At 40.6% G+C, this 27,619-nt stretch overlaps 2 protein-coding genes across 4 annotated transcripts in view; one reads left to right on the top strand and one right to left on the bottom strand.

The window, feature by feature from the left end:
- The window catches only part of LOC101154967 (von Willebrand factor A domain-containing protein 5A), a 46,612-nt gene extending 35,843 nt beyond the window's left edge, over positions 1-10,769 (top strand). For 2 of the 3 annotated variants that reach the window (XM_023962078.1, XM_023962076.1), the window contains 7 exons: positions 1,317-1,391; positions 4,536-4,559; positions 4,635-4,685; positions 7,806-7,895; positions 9,370-9,518; positions 9,667-9,790; positions 9,913-10,769. In XM_023962078.1, coding sequence (XP_023817846.1) covers positions 1,317-1,391; positions 4,536-4,559; positions 4,635-4,685; positions 7,806-7,895; positions 9,370-9,518; positions 9,667-9,790; positions 9,913-9,992 — 593 coding nt within the window. In that variant the 3' untranslated portion in view covers positions 9,993-10,769. The remainder of the gene's footprint in view (positions 1-1,316; positions 1,392-4,535; positions 4,560-4,634; positions 4,686-7,805; positions 7,896-9,369; positions 9,519-9,666; positions 9,791-9,912) is intronic. The other variant, XM_023962077.1, reaches the window with a different exon arrangement.
- Positions 10,770-14,032: 3,263 nt separating this feature from the next.
- Positions 14,033-27,521, bottom strand: LOC101175671 (sodium- and chloride-dependent GABA transporter 2). The gene is made up of 14 exons (XM_020708469.1): positions 27,225-27,521; positions 19,372-19,506; positions 18,925-19,065; positions 18,353-18,434; positions 18,139-18,271; positions 17,907-18,041; positions 17,725-17,828; positions 17,516-17,640; positions 15,906-16,018; positions 15,688-15,825; positions 15,445-15,547; positions 15,191-15,291; positions 14,401-14,571; positions 14,033-14,286 (listed from the first exon to the last, which is right to left on the bottom strand). The coding sequence occupies exons 1-14, from the start codon at positions 27,382-27,384 to the stop codon at positions 14,176-14,178; spliced, it is 1,752 nt and encodes a 583-aa protein (XP_020564128.1). The 5' UTR covers positions 27,385-27,521; the 3' UTR covers positions 14,033-14,175.
- Positions 27,522-27,619: the final 98 nt, after the last annotated feature.

Genomic DNA, 27,619 nt, shown 5'->3' with positions numbered 1-27,619 from the left:
TCGGGTGGTGGAGACGGACAGAGGTAGGATTGATGATGCGATCTATGGTGAATGGATCAATAAAACGTGGAGCCAACTTGGGTGACGTAGCCTGGATCCGGATTTTTTTGGAGGAGAGCCACACCTTCTGGCCTGGTTGGTAAGCGGGACTGTCAACCCTGTGGGGATTGGCCGCACAGCAATTGCTCTCCTCAGTGCGTAGGAGAGCAGCTTGAGTTTGGCGCCAGATGCGCTGACAACGCTGGAGGTGTTCTTGCACGAAGGGCACAGTCAGATCTAGTTCATGAGAGGGGAACAGTGGAGGTAGGTAACCAAGAGAGGCTTCAAAAGGTGACACACCTGTGGCAGATGAGGGATGCGTATTGTGGGCGTATTCGATCCAGACTGGGTATTTGGACCATTCAGTGGTGTTCTGGGCGACGAGACAATGGAGGGAAGCTTCCAGCTCCTGGTTGGCACGTTCAGCCTGCCCGTTGGATTGGGGGTGATACCCAGAAGTGAGGATGACGGTGGCACCTAGAGCGGAAAAAAAAGCCTTCCAGACCTGCGAAATGAATTGAGGTCCGCAGTCTGACACAATATCGGAAGGAATGCCATGGTGTCTGAAAACCTTGTTGACCAGGACGTCAGCTGTTTCTGTGGCCGTGAGCAGCTGAAGGAGAGGGATGAAATGTACGAACTTAGAAAATCGGTCTACAACGGTGAGGATGACGGAGTTACCCTGTGACGTGGGGAGACCAGTGACGAAGTCTATGGCGATGTGGGACCAAGGGCGATTACGAACTGGCGTTGGATGATGGAGCTGGGTCTCCTTAAGAGCGGCAGGGTTGATGAGGGTGAAGTGGTCACATCTGGTGGAGTCAGGAGCAGAGCATAGGGGGCGGGGCTGACAGAGGCACCGTGACAATACATGGATGCAATCGGTTTTGATCGCCTAATAACTTTGTTGAAAAAAAATTGAAAGCTGACGATTGAGAGCATTTCAACCTTGAAACAAAACTGAAAAATGACTGAAAGTTGTGTGCAGAGTGTGGAGACAAATGTGTGAATTTACCAGGTTTAGCTCTCAGAGAAATCTAGTTTTAGGTTCTTTATGAGCCCTAAATGTGTAATCTATGTATTTGCAGTGTTAAAAATGATTTTATTAACAGGAACAGATACTGTTAAAGATGAGTCAGACACTTTTTTTCTTCTCCTGTTTTGTCCACCCCTCTGAGCCGGCATTTTCACTCTTCTGCACCATTTTTCCTTTGTCTCTATAAAAATATACTTCATAAGCTGGTCTTTGAATTTGATCTACAACATTTTTTTTACAGCACGGAATAGAGAAGCGGACCCCTCCTGCTCAGCTTCATACACCAACACTCCGTGGAGTAGAGATCAACCCAAAGGTATACTATTTATTGGTTATTTTTTTGAAATTTATTAGTATTATTTTCCTGACGCAATCCCTTCTTTGCATTATCACTTTAATTACATCACAAAATGAGGGATGTTGAAGTGGAAAATGAAAAAGCATTTTGGAAGATTGATTTTTAATTTTATTTTTGAGTCAGTTGATGCAGATACATTGTGAAAATTAAAAATAATTTCTGTAAATCCCTATTAACTGTTAAATTTCATATTTCTAATAATATTTTGCTACACATCTATTAGAGAACTTTTTGAAAAAGAAAGTCAAATTATTTTTTGCCAAGTTAATCATGCGACTCATACTCGAAAGAGTGGTTGATTCGCTGTGGCGACCCCTGACGGGAAAAGCCGAAAGAGACAGATTCAGTGATCCACGTGTGTGGCATTGAGTCATAGGCTTTCTTGTAATCAACCCAGACTGTGCACTGGTTGGTGGGTTGCGACCTGCAGTATTGAGTGACTGTTCTGTCAACCAGGAGTTGATATTTGGCTCCTCTATCTATCCATCCATCCATCCATCCATCTAAACACATACTACTTCATGATTTGTTTTGTGTGACGATCAACATCTTGTTTTTTTCTTTGCTTTACATGATCCAGATCGGACAATGGCAAAAAGCTATGATTTAGGCTAGTGAATCACAAGAATGTGATATATTTTTTATTTGTTTTTAATCCGTTAAAAATAAAGTGACTACTACTAATTTTATTAATTTTGAGCAATTAGTCTGTCCCCTACCCCTTCCCTGGAGGGGGGTGCGGGCCCCTTGGCGATGGCGGCCGTGGCCCCTGGGTGCCGGCTTCCTGGGCCCGGCGGTGCTCTCTCCGCGCGGTGGGGGGGTTCACATTACACCTGAGCCGGGTGTGTTCGTGTCCCTGGGGGGTGGGTTCAGTCCTTGCCCCTGAGCGCTGGGCCCCACCAAACTTCCAACAGTGGCCGAGCCTGGTCGGGCCATATTTACAACACCCCTTGTGGGCCCCCTTTTTTCCCCGGGGTTCCCCCCTCCTGGGCGGGGGCGGCGGGCCCCTGCCTTGCTCCTCCCTGGACCAACCGTGGGCCGGGTGGGTGGCTGCCTGGAGTGCGGAGCGGGTCTCCCTTGGGGGGTCCTGGCTCGTACCTGGGGTTGGGGCAGGGGGATGCCCGGAACTCCTGGGTGGTGGTGGGGTGCTCGTCTGGGGCTGTGGGCGTCCTTCTCCGGTGGGGCCCTGCGTTGGGCTCTACCGGCGCGGCGGGGGGGCTGCTTTCCTGGTTGGGCTGGGGCGGCGCTCTCTTTCCCTCCGCGCCTCCCTGCTCTCTGGCTCTGGGGGCCTCACGGCGGTCCTGCTGGCCCTGGCCTGGGTGGCGGTCTTGGTCGCCCGGGGGGCGGTTGTTCCCTGCCTGTTCCCGTGTGGCGTTGGGGGGATTCTGGCTGCCGCTGCTGTTGCGACGGGGGTCTGGGTGTGAGGGTGGCTGGGCGCTCCTCCTCCTTCTTTTCACATTCCACCATCCATTTTAGAAGAACATAAACACTCACCTGAACACAGGTGTTAGCTCACCTTTGCACTAATAGTTTGCATGATTGAATGAATGAAAGATTTCACACTTGTTGGTTTAAAGGCATAGGTTTGCGTTTGTGAACACTATCTGTTTTGTGTACATGTTGACATGTGGACATTTTTGCAGCTAGCAGGTGTGTTGATAACATTTGAGTGTGTGTGGACAGGCCCCGCCCTTTTTGTACTACATTTGAACCGTACCATAATGATAAACAACCAGTAAACCTGTCTGCTCTATGCTGCTTCATGGTCTTACCCCCCCCCCCCCCCTCTCACTATCACCCCCCCCTCTCTAACATCCCTCTCTCTTCTTCCCTTCTTTCCTTTTCCGTCCGGTCCAACACCAAAGATTTCCAAACATGGTTGAAATTAATAAAGTTTGGCCTCAATTACAAAAGGGGTTTATTCAGTCATACCTTTGGTTTGTCTGTAGATTAATAACCCCTCTTGTTAAAGTAAAATATGTCCAACACAAGAGGCCCTCAGCTCTCATCTGCCTGCCTAGCTGTTGGACAGGACAAGTTTAAAAAATAAAATAAAATAATAATAATAATAATAATTTTGAGCAATTAGAACTAAATAAGGTAATTTTAAGTAATAATACTCATTTATTGTTAAAGACCCATTGCAGACATTTTGTTTTTGGTGTTTTCAACACATTCTTGTGGTTTTCTTTTTTTTTTTTTTTTTATGATGGAGGACATATACAAAAAACCTGAGTTGAACATTGTATTTCTGAGAATTTCTTTACTGTTTTTAATCTTTAGCAGACATTGGAAAAAGTAGCGTAGTATTTACAACAAGAGGCCACAAGCTCCCTGTTCTGCTACATTCTGATGCATTCACTTGTCGACGACTAGATCCATGAAGGTCTTTGTTTTCTTGTCTGAGCTGGAATCTGGATAAAAACTGTACGACTGGATGGCCATAACATTGCTCGCCACTTTGTTTTAGCACCGGTATTGTTAGGTTGGTTTTTTTTCCGGGGGGGGGGGGGGACGACGGAGCAGGCTTATTCCGCACCAACGGTCTCACCCAGAACTCAGAGGTGAATCTCTAATGGACTGACAAAACAAGTTTGGCTAAAAACAAAATAATCATATTTAAAAGACCACTGGGAACCCTTTACGACAGATCAGAAGATGAATAGAGTGGGACTTGTAATTTCATTGTCCACTGTGCACTGAATCATCAAGAGGTTCACAACCAGTGGGTTTTATAGCAAACTTCCCTGGACGCAGAAGGAGCAAAATTTTATTAAAAAAAAAAAAATGCAAGATAATGTTTAGAGATGTTTCTTAAACACTTTACAGGATGAAATCAATTCCATTTTTTTTTTTTTTTCAAAAGTCCAAATAACTCTATCCCAAAACATTTGCTATTGGAACAATTTCTTGAGTGTATCACTGACAGAACTGGTCTTTTTTACCATGATATTATACTAACATAATAATAATTACAAATAAATATTATTGTATAAGATTCCAAAACAGAGAGTATAATACTTAATTAAAAGAGCAATTAATATTTGATATCTGTAAAAACTATTTTCTTACTTGTATGTTATTTCTTCCTTTTAATCACAGGTCGCCCTAAGGCCAATAAAAGAGGTTTGATCTATCTGTCTACAAAACTAATTATCATAATGTCTACAAGGTATGATTAATTCTGTTTTTTATTCACAGGATTTAGGTCGTTCTGGAGGTCATGCAAGTTAAACCCTGTGAGAAGTAAAGGTACACAAGCATCTCAAAATTTTCCACTACTGGACAACACAAACGCAATTATAACTGATCCATGTTAATATTTGTCTCTGAAAATCTTTCCAATTGCAATCTTTTGGTTTTCATATTTTTTTTGTTTTTGTTTAAAATAGAAACAAAGAGAAGAAAAGTCAGTCCTGACAACAATTCACACACTGAACTGAACAAAATGATTGGCAACTTGTCAAAAATGTTACAAATCATTTCTTTAAAGCATGTGATTTTCCTGTCATTTGAATTTAGACAAAACTATAGCAAGTAGCAGTTGTGGTCAATTAAGAAATAGTTTAACTGGAGAAATCGAGGACTCAAAGTCATAGCTAATTACCACAGATGGGATTTTTATGTTCAAACTATTTGTTTTTACTGGATATAGTAGAAATCAACAAGATGAGACCTTGTCAATCAGTCTCCCCCGTGTCTCCTGTACAGAAACGCAGAGCTCTTGAGGGGGGTATTCCAGGAAGCATGTTTAAACTAGCCTGACTTTAACCCTGAACTCTGGCTGAAATCCGCCTGAACTTGCTTACTCTGGGTATGTTGGTTCCAAAAGACCGGATATGAGTTAGCGTAATTACGCTCGACTAGGGAACCCTGGACTAATGCACGTGCTCGTCAAATACATAAAGACATTCTCAATGGATCGCCGATTTCTGGAGTCACCATGGAAACGCGTGGTGAAAAAAAGAAAGCACTATACTTCAGTGAGACGGAGTCTGAGATTTTAATGACGGGGTATGAAGATTATACGTCCATCAAAAAAGTAACACGGCTGCATCATCAAAAAAAAGAGTTTCTCCTGTAGTAAAAGAATGGACAAAGTACACGCATGACTTTCTGATCTTATTTCCATTTTCCTTGTGACACATATATATATAACTCATCCAATAACAAACAATTGAGTTAAATTTATTCAACCTAAGTTTTTACCATCCAACTCAATATTTTTTTTACAACTCAAATTTACATATTTATCTAACTCAATGTCATATTACTCCAATTAAATTAAATGTTTTTCTTTCTTAATTTATTAATTGTTGAACTCTCATACGTCAAAGTTTGAGCCTGCCGATATAATCAGTTTTATAGCAATAAAATGAATGAAAGAAAATGGATTTGAAACAAGAAACATTTCCTTCTTTACCATTTCTCTGACTTTGACATTATACCAATACTCCGTGGTGGTGCTAAATAAACTCATCATCCTCTCCCTCCCTCTCACTCATGGTGCAGAAAAAATTTAAACATAACAGGACAAATAAGTAGGCAATACACAGTAAAACAGCTAAACAACTAAACACATTTGGTCAAAAATCCACACTTAAACCCAAATCCATCCAGACAGGCGAAGGGAATGGTATCCCACAATCCCTTGCGGTGCTGATCTAACAGCAGCACCAAAGTTACACCTACTTAATTGAATTAATTTGAATGAAAGTAAAATAAATGTCTGATAACTTCGTGTTGTTTTTAAGCTGACTGAACTATGAAAATTATTTATCTTAACTGAAGCAAATAATTAACTTAGATCAAAGTAAAAAAGTTTATCTTTCCAACATCCATATGTGGTCTTATCACCCTCTCATGGTGGAAAAAGTATTATCTGAGCTTCTTCATCCACTAAATCATCTTCAAATGGACACGCCATGCTGCTTCACTTCTCTGTAAACAAACTAACCTTCAACTAAACCTGCTCCAGACCAGGTTATGTTCAGAGCATGGGTTGCTATGGCAACTTTACATACCCTGAAACATACCTCCATTTTTGGAACCAAAAGCTGAGGTTATCAACTTTCTTAGCCTCAAACTTACTGTGGTAACTAGCATAACCTGCTTTCTGGAATACCCCCCAGATCTACAGAAATCTGTGATTGATCAGATCTTTGTTTTCATTCTAATATCCAAGACCTACACTGACCAAAAATATAAACGCAACACTTTTGTTATTGCTCCCATTTTTTTTGGTATGAACTCAAAGATGTGAAACATTTTACACATACACAAAACAACCAGTTCTCTGAAATATTGTTCACAAATCTGTCTAAATCTGTGATAGTGAGCACTTCTCCTTTGCCAAGACAATCCATCCCACCTCGCAGGTGTGCCATATCAATATGCTGATTAGACAGCATGATTATTGCACAGGTGTGCCTTAGACTTAGATTTTAGAATAATTTTGCAAATACACCATTTTTTGTTATTGAAAGACAGAAACAAATAACGTGTTTAACAAATTACAATAATTTGAAGTGAACAAACATAAAATATAGAACATGTGAATTAATAATGGCATAATACAACAACAATAATTAAAAAAAAAGCAGTAACTAGTGCAAAATTTATAAAAGCAACAATTTAACATTGTAAGTATAACAGCACCACAAACACTTTTTTAAATAAATAAAGGCAGTAGTAAAATAACAAAGTGACTAATGAAAACAGTAAGCAAAAAGCAACACTGTAAAAAACATAAAAAAACACAATAAAAAATCCTGCACTTCCGTGCAAATGTGTGGACCTGTGGAAATCACAGGTTAAGGTCCCCTTTTGGCTGTGTTCTCATTACATACAAAGATTTTTGTTCAGAAATATTAATATATTGTCATTCTTTCCTTTAATTGCACTTCTCTTTAAAGTAATTAACTGTCATACCTTAAAAAAGATTCTGCAGATGTTGCAATTATTCTTAGAGGATTTTTTTCTATCATACAAAGAAAGAAATGCCAGCTCATATATTTTCCAGCAAAGAAATGGTTCTCCATCCCGTAGAGTGGGCTTCTCCTCTGAGTACCGGCACAGTTCAGTAGTTGCATGGTAGTTGCAGGAACCATTGCAAAGGCAGAGCTGGTGGCAGAGCTTGTGCTTTGTTAAGGATCCGATCCAGAACAAGTTTTTTTTGGTCAAAATTAGCTGTTACCCACAATCCAAAGTTTTTGAAACTTGTCTCCAGGTAGGTGCTGGTTCTGAAACCATGTGGGTTTCTGAAAAGATGCTGACAGTACAGCAGCTTGCTTTCTTGGGCCTCATGAGATGCAATTGATCTAAGCAATGTGACCAGTGATATCGGCTTTGAAACTGAAACCTCTTTTTCAGAATATATCCACCTCAGAAGACGTTCAGCTGGTCTTGAGGAATCACAGATGGGAACAATCTCTTCATCCGAGTTCTATGGAGAAATGCTAAGTACAGTGTCACTGCTTATTTTTGCTCACAAAGTCTCTCAAATTTGTAAAATACAGAGTTCCTAATATTTCAATGGATTTAATCTGTTTTTGATCTTGAAAATTCAATAGTTTCTGGTTTTCTTTGAGCTTCTCTGTTGCTTTCATGCTGTGATGGAAAAAAGCTACAAAACTGGATGTTGAAAAGCTCAGGGAGGGTCGTAACCCTAGTGCTATCTTAGTTGACCCCACCCTTACATTGACGTGTTCTCCTTACCATGACAAAGGTGGATAAAGGTGGAAAGATTTCATGTAATCCATGGACACCAGTGAAGATCACAAATCATTGAAGAAAAAAGGTTCAGAGCACTGTCTAGTGGGTCTAGATGACCCAACTCCCAATGTTAAGTGCCTTGGATAGCACAAGGGTTAATGGAGTCTTTTGTAACTTTGATTAAGGCTGTGTGCAAAGCATGGATAATGTGCCCAACCTGATCTGTGCACAGCAGCAACCACATTTTAAAAACAAAGACAAACAAATTGTTGTAAAATATAACTTTCTATTAGAAGAAACTTTTATGCTGTACCTTTTCAAATTGTATAGTGGGCAACATTCACAGCTTGAGGACGTGCATAGTTATAGTCATAGACCAAAATGTTGACACTTTTGCAATTCTGTCAGAACATGAAATGTGTGTCTTTGTAATGGAAGAAGTTTTTGTGTCAAGAAACAGAACAAACAGGAGTTTCAGCAGTGTGGGGAACATGTCATGATCCAAAACAGTCTGGAATCCCCTCCCTATACTGGTCACCAGCCTGGTTAAACACTTTTATGTTAACACAATGTTTAACAAGCATTAGTTGTAAATAAGTCACTTTTGCTCACCAACCAGACTAACCACTGAACAGCTCAGTGGCCTTGTGGAAGAGTGTCTGCCCTGTGGCTAGAAGGTTGTGAGTTCAAACCCAGCCAGAGTCATACTAAAGACTCTAAAAATGGGACCCAACCCCTCCCTGCTTGATACTTAGCATTAAGGGGTCGGATTGGGGGGTTAAACCACCAAATGGTTCCCGAGCGCGACTGTGCCCAAATGCAGAGAACAAATTTCACACACCTTGACAGATAGTGGGACTTTAACTTTAGTACAAAAAAATCCAGTTAAGGCCATCCAATCCTTTGCACACCCTAAATCTGGGGATAATTCCTGATTAAACTCTCTGCAGGGGGGATCATTGTCAATCTGAGGGGCAGAGTTTACGTCCAGACTTATTCTCTTGCCTTTACAATTAGATGATGTCATTGCAGAGGAGATAACTGCTTTTTCCCAGAAACCACACTGTCTCCACCAAAACGTTTTGCTGTTTAAATGCTTAAATACTTTGACTTAAATATACTTAAAATGTTAAAAATACTAAAGTACTTTGAGATGATGATGCTATTTGGCCTAACAGAACTCCTCCTACATAATGCATTTCTTATTTGACAATATTTTTAGGAGCCGCTGTGCCTGAGCAGCCCCGCAGAGACCCTCTGCTGCAGCTGGTTTCCCTCCAGAAGGCGTCCGGCTGCTGGCTGCTTGATGCAGCTCTGGCCTCAGTTCTGGGAAAAACAAGTGAGGAGGTGGAGAAGTCAAAGACTGCAGAGGTGAGTCACTGTCAGATTTTTTTTTAGCTGTTTTAGGAGATTGAAAGAACTGAATTCATTGAAAGTCTTAACACTTTAAAATGTTAGCTAGAGTGTTTTTTCTCATGTTTTCTTTGTGTTTCACATTTGACTTGATTTGGTTGAAAAGGTCAGCAGTGAGGTGTGGGCCACCATTCTGGCTCTGATCTGGCTTCATGGATTCAAGATGGAAGCAAAGGATGAATGGGAGCTTCTGGCTGTGAAGGCTGCTTCATGGGTCCAAGCTCAGAATGGTAATATGTCTAGAATGTCAAAGTAACTTTTCTCGTATATCTGGATTGTTTTTTAGGTGTATGATGATAAACATAATCTGCTGTATAAAAATAGTGTTTTTTTTACATTTCTTGTCTTCCAGCTCCATGCGTAAAGGACTGTGTTGCTGCTGCAAATGCGCTGCTGTGTTGCAGAGTGAAGAAAAAAGCTCTGAAGCTCTGAAGTAGAAACTGAAGTTTCAACTTTAGAAGATTTTATTTTTTCAACTCATATTTCACTTTGCAAAATATGCAATATTAAACTTTGTGCTCCACATAAAGTTTATACCTTTTATTAGTTTTGTCATATTGTAATTAATATTGTCATGTAGTAATTCTCTTTGTGATGTATCATTAAGTCTACAACTGATGGTTTTATTTAAGGTCTGATACAATTTTCTTTGGAGTGAAAAAAAGTGTAAATGAATTTCAAGGCTATAGAAAAAAATCAATTTAGTGAATTAGTGCAATTTTTGAGTTGAAGATATACTTACATCGACTTAAAATGCCGCCAAGATGATCTTTAATGAAATATTAATAGGAGAATTTGTAGTTCAGCATCTAACTTTTGTTTTCCACTTCCCACCATCAGACACATCTAGATGTCTAAACCACGGCTATTTCAATGTTTACAGCTATTTATACTGTATACTTTATGCATCTGATAGGCATCAATTCTTAGAGGATTATTGCACATCACGGTTAAGATCTCTTGTAGACGACCATTCCACAGCTAATCATGTTACAGTCCCATCATGCCTTGCAATGAAGTGGACTGCAACTCTTCACATTTTAAACTGCTAAGAATAGAACATGGACTGGAAGCGATTGGATTGATTAGTCGGTCAATGGTGGAAAAAATATTTTTTGAGTTAGAAACATTGTCTGAAATTAATTTTGAATTGTATTCTTACTTTGAATGTGTAATAAATTGGTTGTACTGTGTTAGTTTTTCCTTAAAGATTTTGTAATGAATTGTTAGTTTTGTTTTGCGCCAATTTCGTTCTGCAACCCTGGAGATTCTCTGTAACCCTTGTGCTATCCTAGGAACTTTAACATTGGGAGTTGGGTCATCCAGACCCACTAGACAGTGCTCTGAACCTTTTTTCTTCAATGATTTGTGATCTTCACTGGTGTCCATGGATTACATGAAATCTTTCCACCTTTATCCACCTTTGTCATGGTAGGGAGAACACGTCAATGTAAGGGTGGGGTCATCTAAGATAGCACAAGTGTTATTCCCTATTGGAGAATGTGTATTGGACATCTCAGACAACTCTATTTTGTGACTTTTAGACATCTACCAATAGTCTTTTATAGGATATCTGCATATAGAAGTCTCTTACACATCTACCTGTCATTTTTTTTCCAGCTTTTTCCTTAAGGGTTCGCAAATCAGCTTCCTCCATCTAACCCTGTTGTCTGCATCCTCTAACTCCAGCTACCTGAATGTTCACTGCATCCATAAACCTCCTCTTTGGTATTTCTCTACAACAGTGTTTTTCAACCCTTTTTGAGCCACTGCACACTTTAACCTTGACAAAAAAATCCAGCGGCTTACCAGCAACCAAAAATTAAAAAAGGAGAAACTCATAGTTTGTGTTGATCTACAGCCCCTCCACAATCTCACATGCATTTTTGTGATAATTGTGGCAGAAAAAGCTGGAAGTTGCAACTGTTTTTTTCTAAAAACTGTAAAAAAAGTTAAGTTAGAAGATTTAAAAACTGTTTGATGTGTGTTCATTGTGGTTTCAAGACGTTTCACAAGGAAGACTTATTGAGTGTTTATGTTCTTCTAAAATGGATGGTGGAATGTGAAAAGAAGGAGGTGGAGTGACCAGCCACCCCCACACTAAGACCCCCGCCACAGCAGCCGCAGCAGCCAGAAGCCCCCAACGCCACGTGGCAGCAGGCAGAGAACAACTGCCCCCCGGGTGACCATGTCTGCCACCCAGGCCAGGGCCAGCAGGACCGCCACGAGGCCCCCAGAGCCAGAGAGCAAGGAGGCATGGGGGGAAAGAGAGTGCCGCCCCAGCCCAATCAGGAGAGCAGCCCCCCCGCAGTGCCAGGAGGGCCCAACGCCAGGCCCCACCCGAGAAGAATGCCCACAGCCCCAGACGAGCACCCCATCACCCCCCAGGGGTTTTGGGCATCCCCCCGCCCCAACCCCAGGTACGAGCCAGGACCCCCCAAGGGAGACCCGCTCCGCGCTCCAGGCAGCCATCCACCTGGCCCACGGTTGGTCCAGAAAGGTGCAAGACAGGGGCCAGCCGCCCCCGCCCAGGAAGGGGGCACCCCAGAGTGAAGGGAGCCCACCAAGGTTGTTGTAGACATGGCCCGACCAGGCTCGGCCAAAGTTGGAAGTTTGGCGGGGCCCAGCAACCGGCGGCAAGGACCAGAACTCACCCCACAGGGACACAGACACCCCCGGCTCAGGTGTGATATGAACCCCGGCTTCTGGCCTTGCCAGGAAGCTCAGGGATCCCCTTCCCCGCGCGGAGAAAGCACCACCGGGCCCAGGAAACCGGCACCCGGGGGACACGGCCGCCGCTGCCAAGGGCCCAGCATGCCCTACCAGGGATGGGATAGGGGACAGATGGTCCAAGGTCTCACCTTCCTTGCGAAATGAGTGTGTGCGTGTGTGTTAGTGAGGGTGTGTGTGTGCATGTGTGTGTGTTTATGTCTGAATGTATATTTTGAGGGGGGGAGGGTGTGTGTACAAAGGGGGTGCAGTTAAAATTGGCGGGTAGGGCACTGAGGGGACATCTCCTGATTACTCACAGTGATGTCCCATCACCCTCCATACCAAGGGGCCCTAAATGTCTAAGGTGCAGTTAAAATTGGCGGGTAGGGCGTCTCTCTGTGATTTTCAAAGACAAAGAGTCAGGAAAAAAAATACTGATACGTAAAAAAAAAAAAAAAAAAAAATAGTGGATCCTCTCCCGTCATACTCTTGCTGAGAATTTGAAGTTCTTCAAACGTCTCACACTTTGCGCTAAATCTGAGCAGCAGTTCTGTGTCCTCCACATCTGTTTCTCATCCAGTGATAATGAAAAAAAGCAAATTTCCATGTCTTCTGCTGCAGCTAAGCATATATCTGCGTTACCTTTCCACCAGTACAGAGTTCCCTCGTTTATTGCAGGAGTTACGTTCTGAAAATAAATCGTGATCGGTGAAATTCGCAAAGTAAACACTACACACTACAAACCACTTTTCTTAGACAGACATGAACATTTTCACACTTTTCTCTTCTTTAAATTCTCAAAGTTCAAACTTTCGTAAAATAAAATCCAGCCTTTTAGAAGGACAACAAAGATCTGATAGCAATCAAAGATTTCTGTGGTCAGATGGTGTATAAAAGAAAAAACAATCAGCATCATCAAGTAACTGAAAAACCATTTATTTGATATTTTCATTGACTGTTTAAGCTCTTTAGATAAAACTTTTGCAGTTTTACCCAAAACACATCTTTCACAAAAGCTAAAAAACGGCTTAAACCATTATTGTCATTTTTTAACCAAATATCCAACTACTGCTTAGAAGCTTAATTAGCACTAATTTGAAGATCAGTCAGATTTTGCATCATTAAAAATATCCCAAAGAATTCACATGCATATACTTAACCCTTGTGCTTTCCTGGGCACTTCAACATTGGGTGTTGGGTCGTCTAGACCCACTAGACAGTGCTCTGAACCTTTTTTCTTCAATGATTTCTTCACTGGTGTCCATGGATTACATGAAATCTTTCCACCTTTATCCACCTTTGTCATGGTAGGGAGAACACGTCAATCTAAGGGTGGGGTCATCTAGGATAGCACATGGGTTAACATTGGGAGTTGGGTCATCTAGACCCACTAGACAGTGCGCTGAACCTTTTTTCTTCAATGATTCTTCAATGATTTGTGATCTTCACTGGTGTCCATAGATTACATGAAAGATTACATGAAATCTTTCCACCTTTATCCACCTTTGTCATGGTAGGCAGAACACGTCAATCTAAGGGTGGGGTCATCTAGGATAGCACATGGGTTAACATTGGGAGTTGGGTCATCTAGACCCACTAGAGAGTGCGCTGAACCTTTTTTCTTCAATGATTCTTCAATGATTTGTGATCTTCACTGGTGTCCATAGATTACATGAAAGATTACATGAAATCTTTCCACCTTTATCCACCTTTGTGGGGTCATCTAAGATAGCACAAGGGTTAACATAAAACAGTACAAATGTAACAATAGTATAACTTTTATTGTGGCTCCTTATGCATCCTTGTGAATACCAGTAATCTAATTGATTTCAGAATATTGATAAGAGAATGCTTGAATGATTGAAATGTCTTCTGTGTCATCAGATGTTGTAAGGGCTTTGTATCAGCTGGCTGTGAACAGCTGCAGTTGTTCTTCCTCAAGGCTCTGCAGCTCGGTTTCTCCTTTTTCAGTCAGTGAGTTGTTAAGGACAGGATGGCACAGATGATGGATGCGCTGCAGTCACAGAATAGATTTAATGTTGTTGTGTCACTGAAATGTTTTAAGTAGATGAATGAGCAAAATTCAAAATATTTTCATTTTATTTTGGTGAATATCAGAATAGTCTACCTGACTGAGGGTGCCAGTTGCAGTGCTCAGTTTGTACAGTGCCCATCCTGGTACAAGCACAATGGAAGAGAGGGCTAGTACCCAGCCCAGCACATAAGCCCAGGATGGGTAAATGTACCAGCGATTAAAGGTCAGAGGCTGGTACTCAACTAAAGAACAAATAAACGATCCCTGAAAAAAAAATTGAAAAAAATTACTTCCTTCTCAGAATTGTGTGACCTTTTTTTTGCATTTATTAAGCACATTTTCACAACCAAGGTTGTCTCAAAGCAGTTCAGTCCAAATAATCTGCAATAGGTGAAATACCCCAGGTAGGATTGCAGGTCTTTTAAAATTCCTCACTAAACACTTTATTCACTTTTTAAGACAGACATGCACGTATCACACTTTCCTCTCTTGTTTAAACTCTGATAAGTCTAGTATTTCAGAATAAGATCTGCTCGCAATAAAACATTGGTGTGGATTTGGCAAACTGGACTCCTTCTGTACAGGAGAGACGACATGGATAAGACTTACACAGTCTACAGCCAAACAGGATGCAGTACACCGTGAGCTATAAAAAAATGCATGGAAAATTGCACTGAAAAAAATCTGTGAAACAGCGAGACTGTGAAAGGTGAAGCACAATGTGGCGAGGGAACACTGTATTGGCCTATAATAGGGACCAATAGACAAGGCTTTTAGTGTGGTCGCCGTACTAAGCAATGTGTCTGTGGAGAGAAAGACTCCCTTACAGCAAAGACAAAACAAAAAGATCACCGGAACAAAGAAGCAATGTATCTGCACTGACCAGTGAGACAAGGGGGGTGAGGTACAGCCAGCAGAATTTGAAGAACGGGTTGGCGTTCACCCCTGTCATGTCCTTTATGATGCCATACAACCTCTCAGCCCCTGAAGATGGGTCAGATCACACCCCTTTATTAATGAACTCCTCACACACTAAATCATGTCTTTAAATGAATGTTTAAAGATCATTTGTCCATATTATCACCTGAGCATAATAAATAACTTTTTTATATCTTTAAAAAAAAGAAGCATCCTTACCAAACACCCATCCCAGTGCCAGACTTTCAAACACACACAGAAAGAGGATGCAGGCTCCATTGCAGGCATAGTAGTCAAACATCTGGAACACATACATCCCTCCCTTGGGATAAGAGTTGAACTATTATGACTTGAACTGGAGCAAGAACGTATTATTTTCATAGCATTGTGACAGACTGATTGAAAAAAAAAAAGGAAATTGGCAAAAATTAATCTTGTAAATAACTAATATTAAATACTGACTTCAGTGACCATGACAAGCTGAGAGAAGAAGCATATCAAACAGAAGAGGAGGAGAAATCCTTCCCGTTTGCCTGGCCTGCGCATAAATCTGGGAAACATGTCTATGACAGACGTCATCACCACCTCCATGGCAACAAACTGCAGACATGAAAGCAGACGTGAACTTTCCGATTCCAATGCAAACTTCAGTGAAGAAGTCATCAGCTCAGACGTCTCACTTCTGTATCCAGACCCAAAAGAATGAGCATGACAAAGAAGCAGATGGACCACAGTTGGGGAGCAGGCATCATGGCTACAGCCTGAGGATATGCAATGAACGCCAGACCCGGACCTGCAAAACAAAATCAGTGCTCTGGTCAAATCTCAAACAATAGTTCTAACAGGTTGTTAAAATGCTCCCAGATGTTGGTCTTTTTCCAAAGTCTTGATCACACTGCTACAAAAGAAAAATAGCATCATCGACCAAGGAAGAGGACAAACATCAATTTTAGACAAAAACTAGCAAAAAGCGTAACTTTATCACAACTTCTTATGCTTCTATCCATCTTTTTGTGTTTTGTTCAATAATCAAGAATTTTAAGCCTTTGAAATTACTGTTTTGTGATTTAGTTACAGTGACATCTATACAAGTGAGAACAGTAAAGGAAAAAGGGTGTACCGTATTTTCCGGACTATAAGTCGCCCTTTTTTTCATAGTTTGGCAAGGGGTGCGACTTATACTCCGCAGCGACTTATATTAGAACTGAATTGAAATAAATACATTGTTAACCCTCCTGTTATGTTCATTTGTGAGGAACAGAGATGATGTTCCTGGGTCAATTTGATGCATGAGGTATGTTAAGTGTTAAGAGTATGTTAAGTGACTCAGAGAATCAGCAAACCTTTTTTTTACAATAAGATCTTGAAGGCTAACAACATAATATTCTATTTTCCAATGATTTCATAGATTCAGAAATGCAATAAAAATGACTACATTCTACAAATACAGGATGAAAACAGAGTATTAGTTGGCCAATGATGCTTCATGAAAGGAATAAATAAATACGTTTGAGAAAGAATTACTGTGAAATTATGAGATAAACAGTTTGCTATGATTGTGTCATATGAGGCTGTGGAACTTATTAGTTCTTGGTCTCAGATTTTTTCAAATAAATTTCCCGTCAAAATGCGACTTATAGTCCAGTGCGACTTATCTGTGTTTTTTTCTACTTTATAATGCATTTTTGGGCTGGTGCAACTTATACTCCGGAGCGACTTATAGTCCGGAAAATACGGTAATAATTTGGTGGGAAAAACAAACTACAATCTTATCCATAATTTAGGTGAAGACTGTAATTGGGTTAGAATGGAAAATTCCACACTGTGGTTGTTTTCTTAAAAAAAAAAGTTTAAAAATTACACAAGACATACTTCTGTCTTACTAGCAGGGTTTTCATATATCGACGTTCCTAACTTGATTATGTGTGAGAAGTTTTATGAGACTTAGCGCTGTGTTTTTTTTTGTTTTGTTTTTTGTCTCATCTGAATTATCCAAACAAACCAATTTGAATGTGGCACAGATAGCGATAAAGATACAAAGTTTTAAAATAAAGAATTATAGGTGTGCATGTACAGTTGCTGACATTTATAATTGAATACATAAAGCAATACATAAAGAAAAATGTTTGATTTTCTATTTACACGCATGCCTGATGTCTGCCAGAACTGTTGAATCAAGTCTACAATTAAAATTTAATTCAAATGATTAGTTTCTTTTTTTTACATTTAATTAGAACATTGCATGGTGATGTATCAGCTTCAAAGATAATTTTAATAACGTAAATACTACCTGATTCGGCCACTTCTGCAATAGGTACACCTTGCTCATTTGCCATGAATCCCAACACAGAGAAAACTGCAAACCCAGCGACAAAACTGGTCCCACTGTTCAGCAAACACAGGTACAAGCAATCTCTGGAAAATACAGGAAAAAATTTGATTGCCTCTGTGAAATTTAGTAAGATCATAAAACTTTCAGGGATATAGACAAATCCTTACTTGTAACAGTTATTGTTGTGTTTGTTGTAGCTGCCTAGAACTGTTAGAGAACCCACACCAACACTGTAGGAGAAGAAGATCTGAGCCCCCGCCTCCATCCACACCTGTTCCAACACAGCAGCAGCGCATGGACATTTGTGTCTGGCTGTGCTTTCCGTTCTAATACAATGTCATGCTCCTACCTGGGGGTCTGTGAGCCTTGACAGATCTGGTATGAGATAAAACTCTATTCCCTGAAGAGCACCAGGAAGCGTGAGTCCACGGATCAAAAGAACTAATAACATCAAATAGGGGAAGGTGGCTGTGAAATACACCACCTAGAACACAAACACGCACAAAAAGCATGTTCAGCGCTAACAGAGTTTTACAAATGCAGCAGTTTTGTAGACTGAAAGAGCTTTAAAAGAAACTCCCCTTTCCTGTGGATTTGACCCCTTTCCAGATGCAAAAGTAGCAAATGATCCACATTGCTATCAGACACAGCATCACCTCCCATCTGATACTGCCTACTTCCTCAATGCCCCCAGAAATAGCCAGTACACGTCGTCTAGAAATAAAAATGAAAACAACGTGTTTTTTAAGGATCACTTTGGAATGCTTTTAGTAGGATTGATAACATGATGCATACTCCCAAAACTGTGTGGCAGCTGAGGTCGGGTTGGTCTTGTTGATCCAGGAGTTATTATTTGTTGAGAAGTCTACACAGTCATCTGAAAATCAGTTAAAAACAATTCATTGAAATGTATTTCTAAAGCCCCAGTTTACAAATAAAATTTCTCCAAAGGTGCTAAACAAAAGAGACATCCAGGTAAGTTCAGAATGCTGGAAATTAAAATGATTTCCGTAAGATTTAAGGTAGTAACTACTAACTCTTGAGAGAAAAAGCTCCATTTAAAACAGGGTCTGAACTGAAAGCAGACCAGGTAAATTTGATTCCATCATCTTACTGGAGTGATACAAAAAAGGAGGGATTCAGAAAGGAACATCTTAATATTTAAGTTATGTTAAATATAATAATGTGTTGTATTTTAAATTATTCTAAATTAAGGATTCTAAAAGTGAATTATGGCCTTCTTTGATCTAAAATGTGTCAAACTGGCTCTCTATGTGATGAGATTTAAAGCACTGTAGCACTGTGTGTTACTGTTGTATTAAAGTGCTTTCTAAAATTCAATATTCGATTTGATTTAGCAGGGAGACCTGTGTTCCAGTCGTTGTTGCAGTTGGCCCAAGGAAGCTGGGAGCTGAAGGAGAACATGAGATAGAGCAAAGCCCAGGAGAGAATGATGATATAGGTCATGCAGCTGTAGAAAAGAATCAGCTGTCCACCGTAGCCGATCCCTGCAAGGCAAGATTGAAACGTTTTTATAATCAGTAAATATTTAAAATATGATTATTGTTCACCATACTTGATATTTTCTAACATAAAAATGTTAATGTAATCTTTCTGTTTACTGTTTTCACCAACTATCAGAGCACAGCAGGGATCCTGAATATCAGTCAAAAACCTTTTAAAATTTCCAGTTAACCGAAACAAAATGTTTCCCTCAAAAAGTAGTTTTGTATGGGGTATCCAGGGCAGTGAGGGCTCACAAAGTTGTAGAGAAGCAAACATGCACATTGAAAATTATTAGAAAAAAAAATGACCTTCTGCCAGTGGGCACAGTTTCCTCCAGCAGGTGATCCCACCTTCCTGGGTGTACTGACCAACCGTTGTTTCCAGCAGGAACAAAGGAACTCCACAAGTCACCACAAATACCAAATATGGCACCAAGAATGCACCTGGATTTAAAGGATAAAACAGGTTTTTTAATATATGATTAAAGACAGATTCAGTAAAAAAAAAAAAAAAATAATAAACACATTTACAAATTTAGTAATTTTCCTACTATGAATCTTTCCAGAGTAGATAAAAAAAATTAAATTCTTTAAACTGTAGTTCTAAACAAACTACAGTTAAACAAACTACTTGGAGATTCTCATAAATTAAAATGGCTAAATTGGTACCTCTCTATAAGAGCAAAGACAAACACCAATTTACAAACTGTAGTCGTGTTTCTCTCCATCCACAATTCTAAAAAATGTTAGAAAAAATATTCCCAGTATTCCCAGGGGCAGTATTCCTTGCTCCGGGGGAGAGCAACGCTTTCTGGTTCCTCTCTCTCTGTGCGGGGTGGGTGGTGTGGGGCCTGGGGTGTCTGCGCCTCGGGGGATGGGACCCCTGGGCTGAGGGGACCTGGGCCCTATGTTTGGGACGGCTGGGGGATGGCTGTTTGACCACCAGGGGACAGTCTACCAGCTGTCCCCGACTTACCCCCTTCCTCATATAATTTCAAATTAGGGTGAGGGGGTGGGGGGTTAAGCTTGCGATGCACCTTGGGGGGAGAAACTATTTGGCAGTGGTCCCCCTCCCATGGTTGCCATATGGAATAGGCCCCCCCTCTCTCGGTTTTATTTGCACTTTAGACATGTACGACATTTAGGGCCCCTTGGTAGGGGGGGTGCCCAGCAAGCAGCAGATGTCCGCTTAGCGCCCTACCCGCCAATTTTAACTGCACCTCAGACATTTAGCGCCCCTTGGTGGGGAGGGTGATGGGACATCACTGTGAGTAATCAGGAGATGCCCTACGCAACGGCGGCCGTGTCCCCAGGGTGCTGGTTTCCTGGCCCCGGCAGTCCTCTCTCCACGCAGGGAGGCAAAGCTAGAAAGCTCAGGGATCGCATTACACCTGAGCCGGGGGTGTCCGTCTTCCTGTGGTGTGGGTTCTGGTCCTTGCCCCTCGGCCAAATTTCCAACTGTGGCCGAGCCTGGTCGGGCCATGTTTACAACACTTCTTGTGGGCCCCCTTTTTCTCCTGGGTGCCCTCTTCCTGGGCGGGGGTGGCTGGCCCCTGCCTTGCTCCTTCCTGGACCAACCGTGCGCCGGGTGGGTGGCTGCCTGGAGCGTGGAGCGGGTCTCCCTTGGGGGTCCTGGCTGGTACCTGGGGTTGGGGCGGGGGGATGCCCAGAACTCCTGGGTGGTGATGAAGGGCTCATTTTGGGCTGTGGGCACTCTTCTCGGGCGGGGCCCCGCGTTGGGCCCCCCCGGCGCGGCGGGGGGCTGCTCTCTGTCCCCCCATGCCTCCCTGCTCTCTGGCTCTGGGGGCCTCACGGCGGTCCTGCTGGCCCTGGCCTGGGTGGCGGATGTGGTCGCCCGGGGGGCAGTTGTTCTCCGCCTGCTGCCGTGTGGCGTTGGGGGGTTCTGGCTGCCGCGGCTGCTGCGGCGGGGGTCTTGGTGTGGGGATTGCTGGGCACTCTCGCTCCTTCTTTTCACATTCCACCATCCATTTTAGAAGAACATAAACACTCACTTGAGCACAGGTTTTAGCTCACCTTTGCACAAATTTTTGTTTGATTGAATGAAATATTTCACACTAGTTGGTTTGAATGCATAAGTATGCTTGTGTGAACACTATCTGTATGGTGTACATGTTGACATGTGGACATTTTTGCGGTGTGTGTGGACAGGCCCCGCCCCTTCCAGATTTGTATTACATCTGAACCTCACCGTGACGATAAACATCCAGAAACTTGTTGTCCTAAGCTGCTTCATGGTTTACCCCCCCTGTAATCACCTTCCTACCCCCCTTCTCTAATATCCCTCTTTCTTCCTCCCTCCTTTCCTTTTTCGTCCGGTCCAACACAAAGGATTTTAAAATACGATTATAATGAATAAAGATTGGCCTCGATTACAAAAGGGGTTTATTCAGATATACCTCTGGTTTGTTAGAAGATTCATAACCCCTCTTGTTAAAGTAAAATATGTCCAACACAAGAGGCCCTCAGCTATCATCTGTTTGCCCAGCTGTTGGACAGGACAAGTTAAAAAAAATAAATAAATAAAAAACTAAAATATGTCCAACACAAGAGGTCTTCAGCTCTCATCTGTTTGCCCAGCATAAGCATAGCATTATAAATAAAAACCAATATGGTCTTAGAGAAAACAGATCAAGCGGATTGACTATCATTACTGTGGAGGAAATCATAAATGCTCTGGACAAAAAGAAAAATTGCAGCTGGAATTTTTGACTTAAAAAAAGCATTTGACACTCTCAATCATGACATCTTACTTGGCAAACTGAAAGTGTTTGGAATAAGAGGACTAGCGCTAACTTGGGTCAAAAGCTATTTAACAGGAAGAAAACTTCTCAAGATTGATGACTTTACATCACAAAACCATAGAGATAAGTTGGGCTGTCCCACAAGGATCAATTCCGGACCCGCTGCTATTTAATATTTACATATATTTTATATTCAATGTTTCAAAACTTTTAAAAATAACATTATTTGCTAATGACACAAATATATTCTATTCCACAGACAGTCATAGGGAACTTATCAATGTGGTGAACACAAAGTTAAACAAAATAAAATCCTGGATGGATTACAACAAATTATCTTTGAACCTATAACACCAAAGCGTTATTTTGTTTAAAATTACAACGCCAATGCCGAACTCTCAATTAAAATAAATTCTGTCTCAATTGAAAGTGTTACAGAAATCAAATTCTTTCAGGGGTTTTCATGGATCAAATTATGTTGGAAACTACACATCAGACATATACAAACTAATGTCTCAAAAATTATTTTTATCATAAATATATCTAAGTATAAATTAGAATACATCAGTAGATATTTATTATAAAGCTTCTTAATTTTACCATATTTCACCTACGGTATAGAAATTTGGGGGAATAATTATAAGAGCTCACTACATCCTCTCTTTTTACTTCAGAAACAAGCCATCAGAATTGTACATAAACCCAGATATCTTGATCTAACAAACAATTTCTTTTATCAGTCCAGACTTTTAAAAATGTATGACAGTTTTGATTTTTACACTGTGCAACTTTGGGAAATTACTACCATTGCAGGTTTGATTCCCGCCCTGGCCGTCCATGTGTCAAAGTGTCCTTGGGGAAGACACTGAACCCCACCTTGCCTCTGGTGGAGGTTGGCGCCAGTGTTTGACAGCGGAGCCGCCATCAGTGTGTGAATGCGCTATATAAGTATACGCCATTCAATATCCAAAACCGTTCTTAGAAAATGAAGGAGGCTATAAAATGAGAGGATGTAGGAATTTAAAGATCAAATTGATAAGAACCACAAAGAAAGGTTTCTGTGTGTCTGTGTGTGGCACTAAACTTTAAAACAGGTTAACTGATGAGCTCAAACAATATTCGAATACCTAAATATTCAAGAAAATGCATAAATTAACTCTGATTTCACATTATGAAGATGAGAGGAGTTAAGGATCAACAGGTGTTTCAATAATTCCAAATACATGTGTGAAGTTGATTGCGGTGAAATAATCAAATCTCTTTTAATTACAACCAATGAGTTTTACATTGTGCAATCTGCAACTACTGATTACTGAAATGTTTAAATTACAATTAATAAGATGTTCATTCATTTTCTACCGTTTTATCCCTTTTGGGGTCACAGGGCTGCTGGAGCCTATCACGGTTACTTGTGGGCGAAGGCAGGGGACATCCTGGACAGGTCGCCAGTCTGTCGCAGGGTCAAGAAGCTGTTGATTTTCTTTACTTGATCTTCAATGTGTTGCAATAATTACTGGTTTAATGTGACAATGTGTTCTAATGATAATTAATGATTATTATATATTGGTTACCTCAAGTGTGAATCAATATGAAGAATTCTTTCTGAGGCTAATCAGGATAATAAATACAGCAATTTTGTAACTTGATATGTTGATCTGCAAAAGTGTAGCAATGATATCTGGATTTAAGGAATTTGTAATCTGATTATAATCTATCAGTATTACATATTACATGGTGTGTGATTCATGTTACTGTTTACCTAAATTATGAAAGTTTCTGAAGATAATCAATCATCAATAAGCATTTGATTTTGTTACCTTGAAAAAAATCTATCTAATCACAACCGCATCACGAAAAGTATGCAAAACTATAAATTGAATGAACTCAGTAGGGGTGGGATTATATAAACTCATTTCTTCCAACTTCTTTTCAAGCAATAAATTAAGCTCTACTTGACTTTAGTTGATGATCACTATATTTAATTGAGCAAAAGTTACTTAAATTGGTCTTTGTTTAGTTTTTCTTTAACTATGTTTATTTATTCATTTCATAATTTCTGTAATGAATTTGATAAATCTGCAGATTTTTTTATTGTATTGACTACAAGTAATATTGAAATAAATCTAATCAAATCAAAACATAAATGAAAATAAAACTCTTTTTTGTGACATTTTTGTAATAATACATCACAAACACATTATTTTGGGTGTTGAGCGTTCCTAACAATTATTTAGCCTTATATTACTGAGTACCTATATCTGTCATATGACATCAGACTTATTAATGTGGAACGCAGTAAGTAGGAGCGTGAGGTAATATTTACAGAGATATGCCACACAAAAAAAAATCTACTTCGCCAAATATTTCCTTAAGCTCAGTAGAATCAAATACTTTAAATGTACAGTATGTTTTTATTTTGAACAACTTTGTTTTTCAAAGAGACAATAGCGCTCTAGTGATCCTTGATGATTTTTCTTTTAAACCCTTACCTGAATAGCTCTTTTTCTTATGGTCTTTTAGTCATTGTCGAGTTTTCTATTTTGCTCTCCTTTTTTAAAATATTATATTTTTGATTATACATGTATGATTCATTACAGACTTAGCAGCTGATTGGTTCTTATACAGTTCTTTTTGCAAAATCTGTGGCTGATACTCAGTTTTTTTGTAACTGCTTTGACCACCTTGAGTAAAAAATATAATCATGGTAGGGAGAACACATCAATGTAAGGGTGGGGTCATGGGAAAGCATAGGTTTGACAAAGACAAGCAGTTCTAGCCTTTCTTTGAATTGATTTAATGGAGTTAGAGAACAACAGAGATTTTCCATTGACTATCGTGAATCAGTCATGAACTGCTCTGTACTTTGAACTACTGCACCGCATTTTTCTGATGTAATGTCAGTCACACTTGCTGTTTCCAGTTTCATACAATTGATCTTTTCTTGACATTACTTTTTTTTTTTTTCTAAATGACATTTGTAAAACTGTCACATTTTCAGTTCGAGCTTACAGGATAACGTGTCAGGAACCGTGTGGACACTATGTGCAGGATGCAGAAAGCTCAGAATCAAAAGGTTCCTTTTATTTTGGAACCGAACAGATAACAGCTCAAAATACTGCCAGATGCTCGTAGCTCTGAAAACACACAAAACAATCAGGCAACAAATGTGAGGAAGACGCAGATTCTAAAACAGGAGGAGGGATTAACCAACAACAAACAGGTGCGCACAACAGGGAGAACAGGTGATAACACTGAGGGAGAATGACCTCCCACAATAAAGACCCTGAAATCAGAGGACAACAGGAATTAACAAATAAACCAAAATAAAAGCAGAAAAACCCATCCTGGCCACAATACCTTACATAACGTTTTTGAAATAAAACATTTGCAGCTTTTTTTTATGAAAGACTGAACTTAATTAAATTAAATTAATTAAAATGCTTCAGGGCTTTTTCAAATGAAAAGATTTTGTCTTAAACCTTCTGGTCACAGTTAGAAAAAAAATGATAAAGCAAAGTCAATATGGCCCTTTTCAATGAAAAATTTAGAGTAAAATCGTAATCAATTATTGACATCCAATCAGCTTCTTCCACTCATCCAGAACCTGATCACGGGGGAAGCAGTTTAAGCAGCTCCTCTGGGGGGACCCTAAGATGTTCTCATGCCAGCCAATGAGATTTAGTCTCTCCAGCGTGTCCTGGGTCTGCCCCGGGGCCTCTGCCCAGTGGGACATGCCCAGAACACCTCCCCAGGGAGGCATCCGGACCAGATGCCCAAGCCACCTCTCGAAGAGCAGCGGTTCTACTCCAAGCTCTCTCCAGGTGACCCAGCTCCTCCCCCTATCTCTAAGTGAGCGCCCAGCCACCCTACAGAGGAAGCTCATTTCAGCCGCTTGTATTCGGGACCTCGTTCTCGTTCTCCCGGTCATGACCCAGAGCTCATGACCACAGGTGAGTATTGGAACATAGGCCGGTAAATTGAGAGCTTTGCTTTCTGGCTGAGCTCTGTTCACCATAACGGGCCGACACAGTGAACACATAAGAGTGGACGCTGAGCCAAACTTCCTGTCAATTTCAAGGTCCAATCTTCCCTCACTCGTGAACAAGACCTTTTTTCATCTGGGGCAGGAGCACTCCAATCCACAAATTAATAACAGATTATGTTATTTTATAGTCAGCTCATTAGATCTGTATTTCAGACAGAAACCCCCCCCCAAAAGAGCTGAATTTTGTAATGGATTGGATTTCTCTCAGACTGCTCAGACTCTGTAATGACCCTGCCTCATTTTGGACCTAACCCACAAGATCAAAGTTTTGTCCCGCCACGCCTTTTGGACCCGGAGTTTCCACCTTAAGATTGGACACCTTCTTACCTGATTGCTTCTGCACAAAGGCATCTCTATGTTTCTGTGATCTGTCATAATTCAGCTCTAAAAATACAGTTTGTATTTACATCCATCGTTCCCAGGTCCTCACAACTTACAGCCTACAGTCTATGGATTTAAATGGGAGTCCAGAGACTTTTCACTACCCGACAGAGTCTGCCTTTATCTGTGGTCCCAAACCACACATAAAGAAGAGATAAAAATATTTGCAAAAATGGAATACTATCTTAAAAGTTGAGGATGTTGGGTGAAATTGTCAAGCTTAGGAAAATAACTATGATGATAAAAATTAGAAATGCTGCTCCTGCATGCTTTTTTTTAAAAAACATAGATTGTGAATATCTTAGTTCATACGGATCAAAAAATGTAAGAATGGAACCAAACGTTCATCCAACTTGTGAATTTTAATTGCATGGGGTTGTGGTGATGATCTGCTCTAGCCTTTCTAGTGCGCGATACTTGTTAATATCTGCAAAAAAATATTCCTTGACATAGCTAACCCCCCTACCCCCACATACATATGAAGCTGAGTAACATTGTTCTTTGGCCCAAATTTTATTTTTAATTGTTTTTTGTTTTTGAAAAGTACATTTTTGTTTTTTACTTTTAATGGTGCCTAGTTACTGTTATTTATGAACGGATGGGGGGGGGGGGGGGGGTCCCGGTTTGTTACACAAACTGTAAGACTGTGCAATGACAAATATACTCTTTCGACAAAAACTCATGAGCTTCTCATGTGACTCCTAAACCTGTCTGCTGCTTAACTTTCCTCTTTTCCACATAGTATTTTGTTGAAAATATTTGGAGAAAATATGCTTCAATCAAAACCTTCATTTACCCATTTCCTAAATAGAACGTTACTTAAAGTTTTAATTCATACCAATTTTTACCTTGAGTTTTACCTGTGTTTTTGTTTTACATTTGAAGCTTTTTCATCTCTCTTCATGAGGAAACTTGGATGACTTTATTGATCTTAGCAAAAAGACTTCGGCCTACCCTTACCGTTATGCACTTACCCCCTCCATTTTTGTAGCAGAGGTAAGGAAACCTCCACACATTTCCAAAGCCAACAACATTTCCTGCCACAGCCAGAAGAAACTCCACCTTACTGCCCCAGTGTCCTCTCTCCTCCACCTCTGCTGGGGTTGCTTTCTGAGCACCTTCTTGGTTTGACATGTCAGCAAACGCAGACCTGATCCTGTCCACCTCTGTGGTCTGTGAGCTGCTTCTTCACTTTTCCGAGTCATGAAATGAGTAACTGTCTGAAGGGTTAATCAGTTTTCAGTGGAAGCATATATTATCCTGAGGGCGAGTGTGAACTGAGAACACACAAAAGGGGAGGCCCGGTTCCACTGTTTGCTAGTATTTAAACAGGGCTTTATGTCATGCCACATCACTGTGCAGATGAGTC

The sequence above is a fragment of the Oryzias latipes genome, chromosome 13 (assembly GCF_002234675.1).
Source record: "Oryzias latipes chromosome 13, ASM223467v1".
In the NCBI taxonomy this organism is placed as follows: Eukaryota; Metazoa; Chordata; class Actinopteri; order Beloniformes; family Adrianichthyidae; genus Oryzias; species Oryzias latipes.
The sequence above is the reverse complement of the archived record's forward strand: the minus strand, read 5'-3'. Positions and strand labels throughout refer to the sequence as shown.

What these genes read in the sequence shown, in the direction of transcription:
- LOC101175671 (XM_020708469.1), bottom strand. Translation starts at nt 27,384, where the DNA reads ATGTCAAACCAAGAAGGTGCTCAGAAAGCAACCCCAGCAGAGGTGGAG. An exon ending in ACTGTGCCCACTGGCAGAAG is followed by an intron (nt 19,066 to 19,371) that starts GTCATTTTTTTT and finishes CTTGCCTTGCAG; the next exon opens with GGATCGGCTACGGTGGACAG. An exon ending in CAAGGCTCACAGACCCCCAG is followed by an intron (nt 17,829 to 17,906) that starts GTAGGAGCATGA and finishes GTGTTGGAACAG; the next exon opens with GTGTGGATGGAGGCGGGGGC.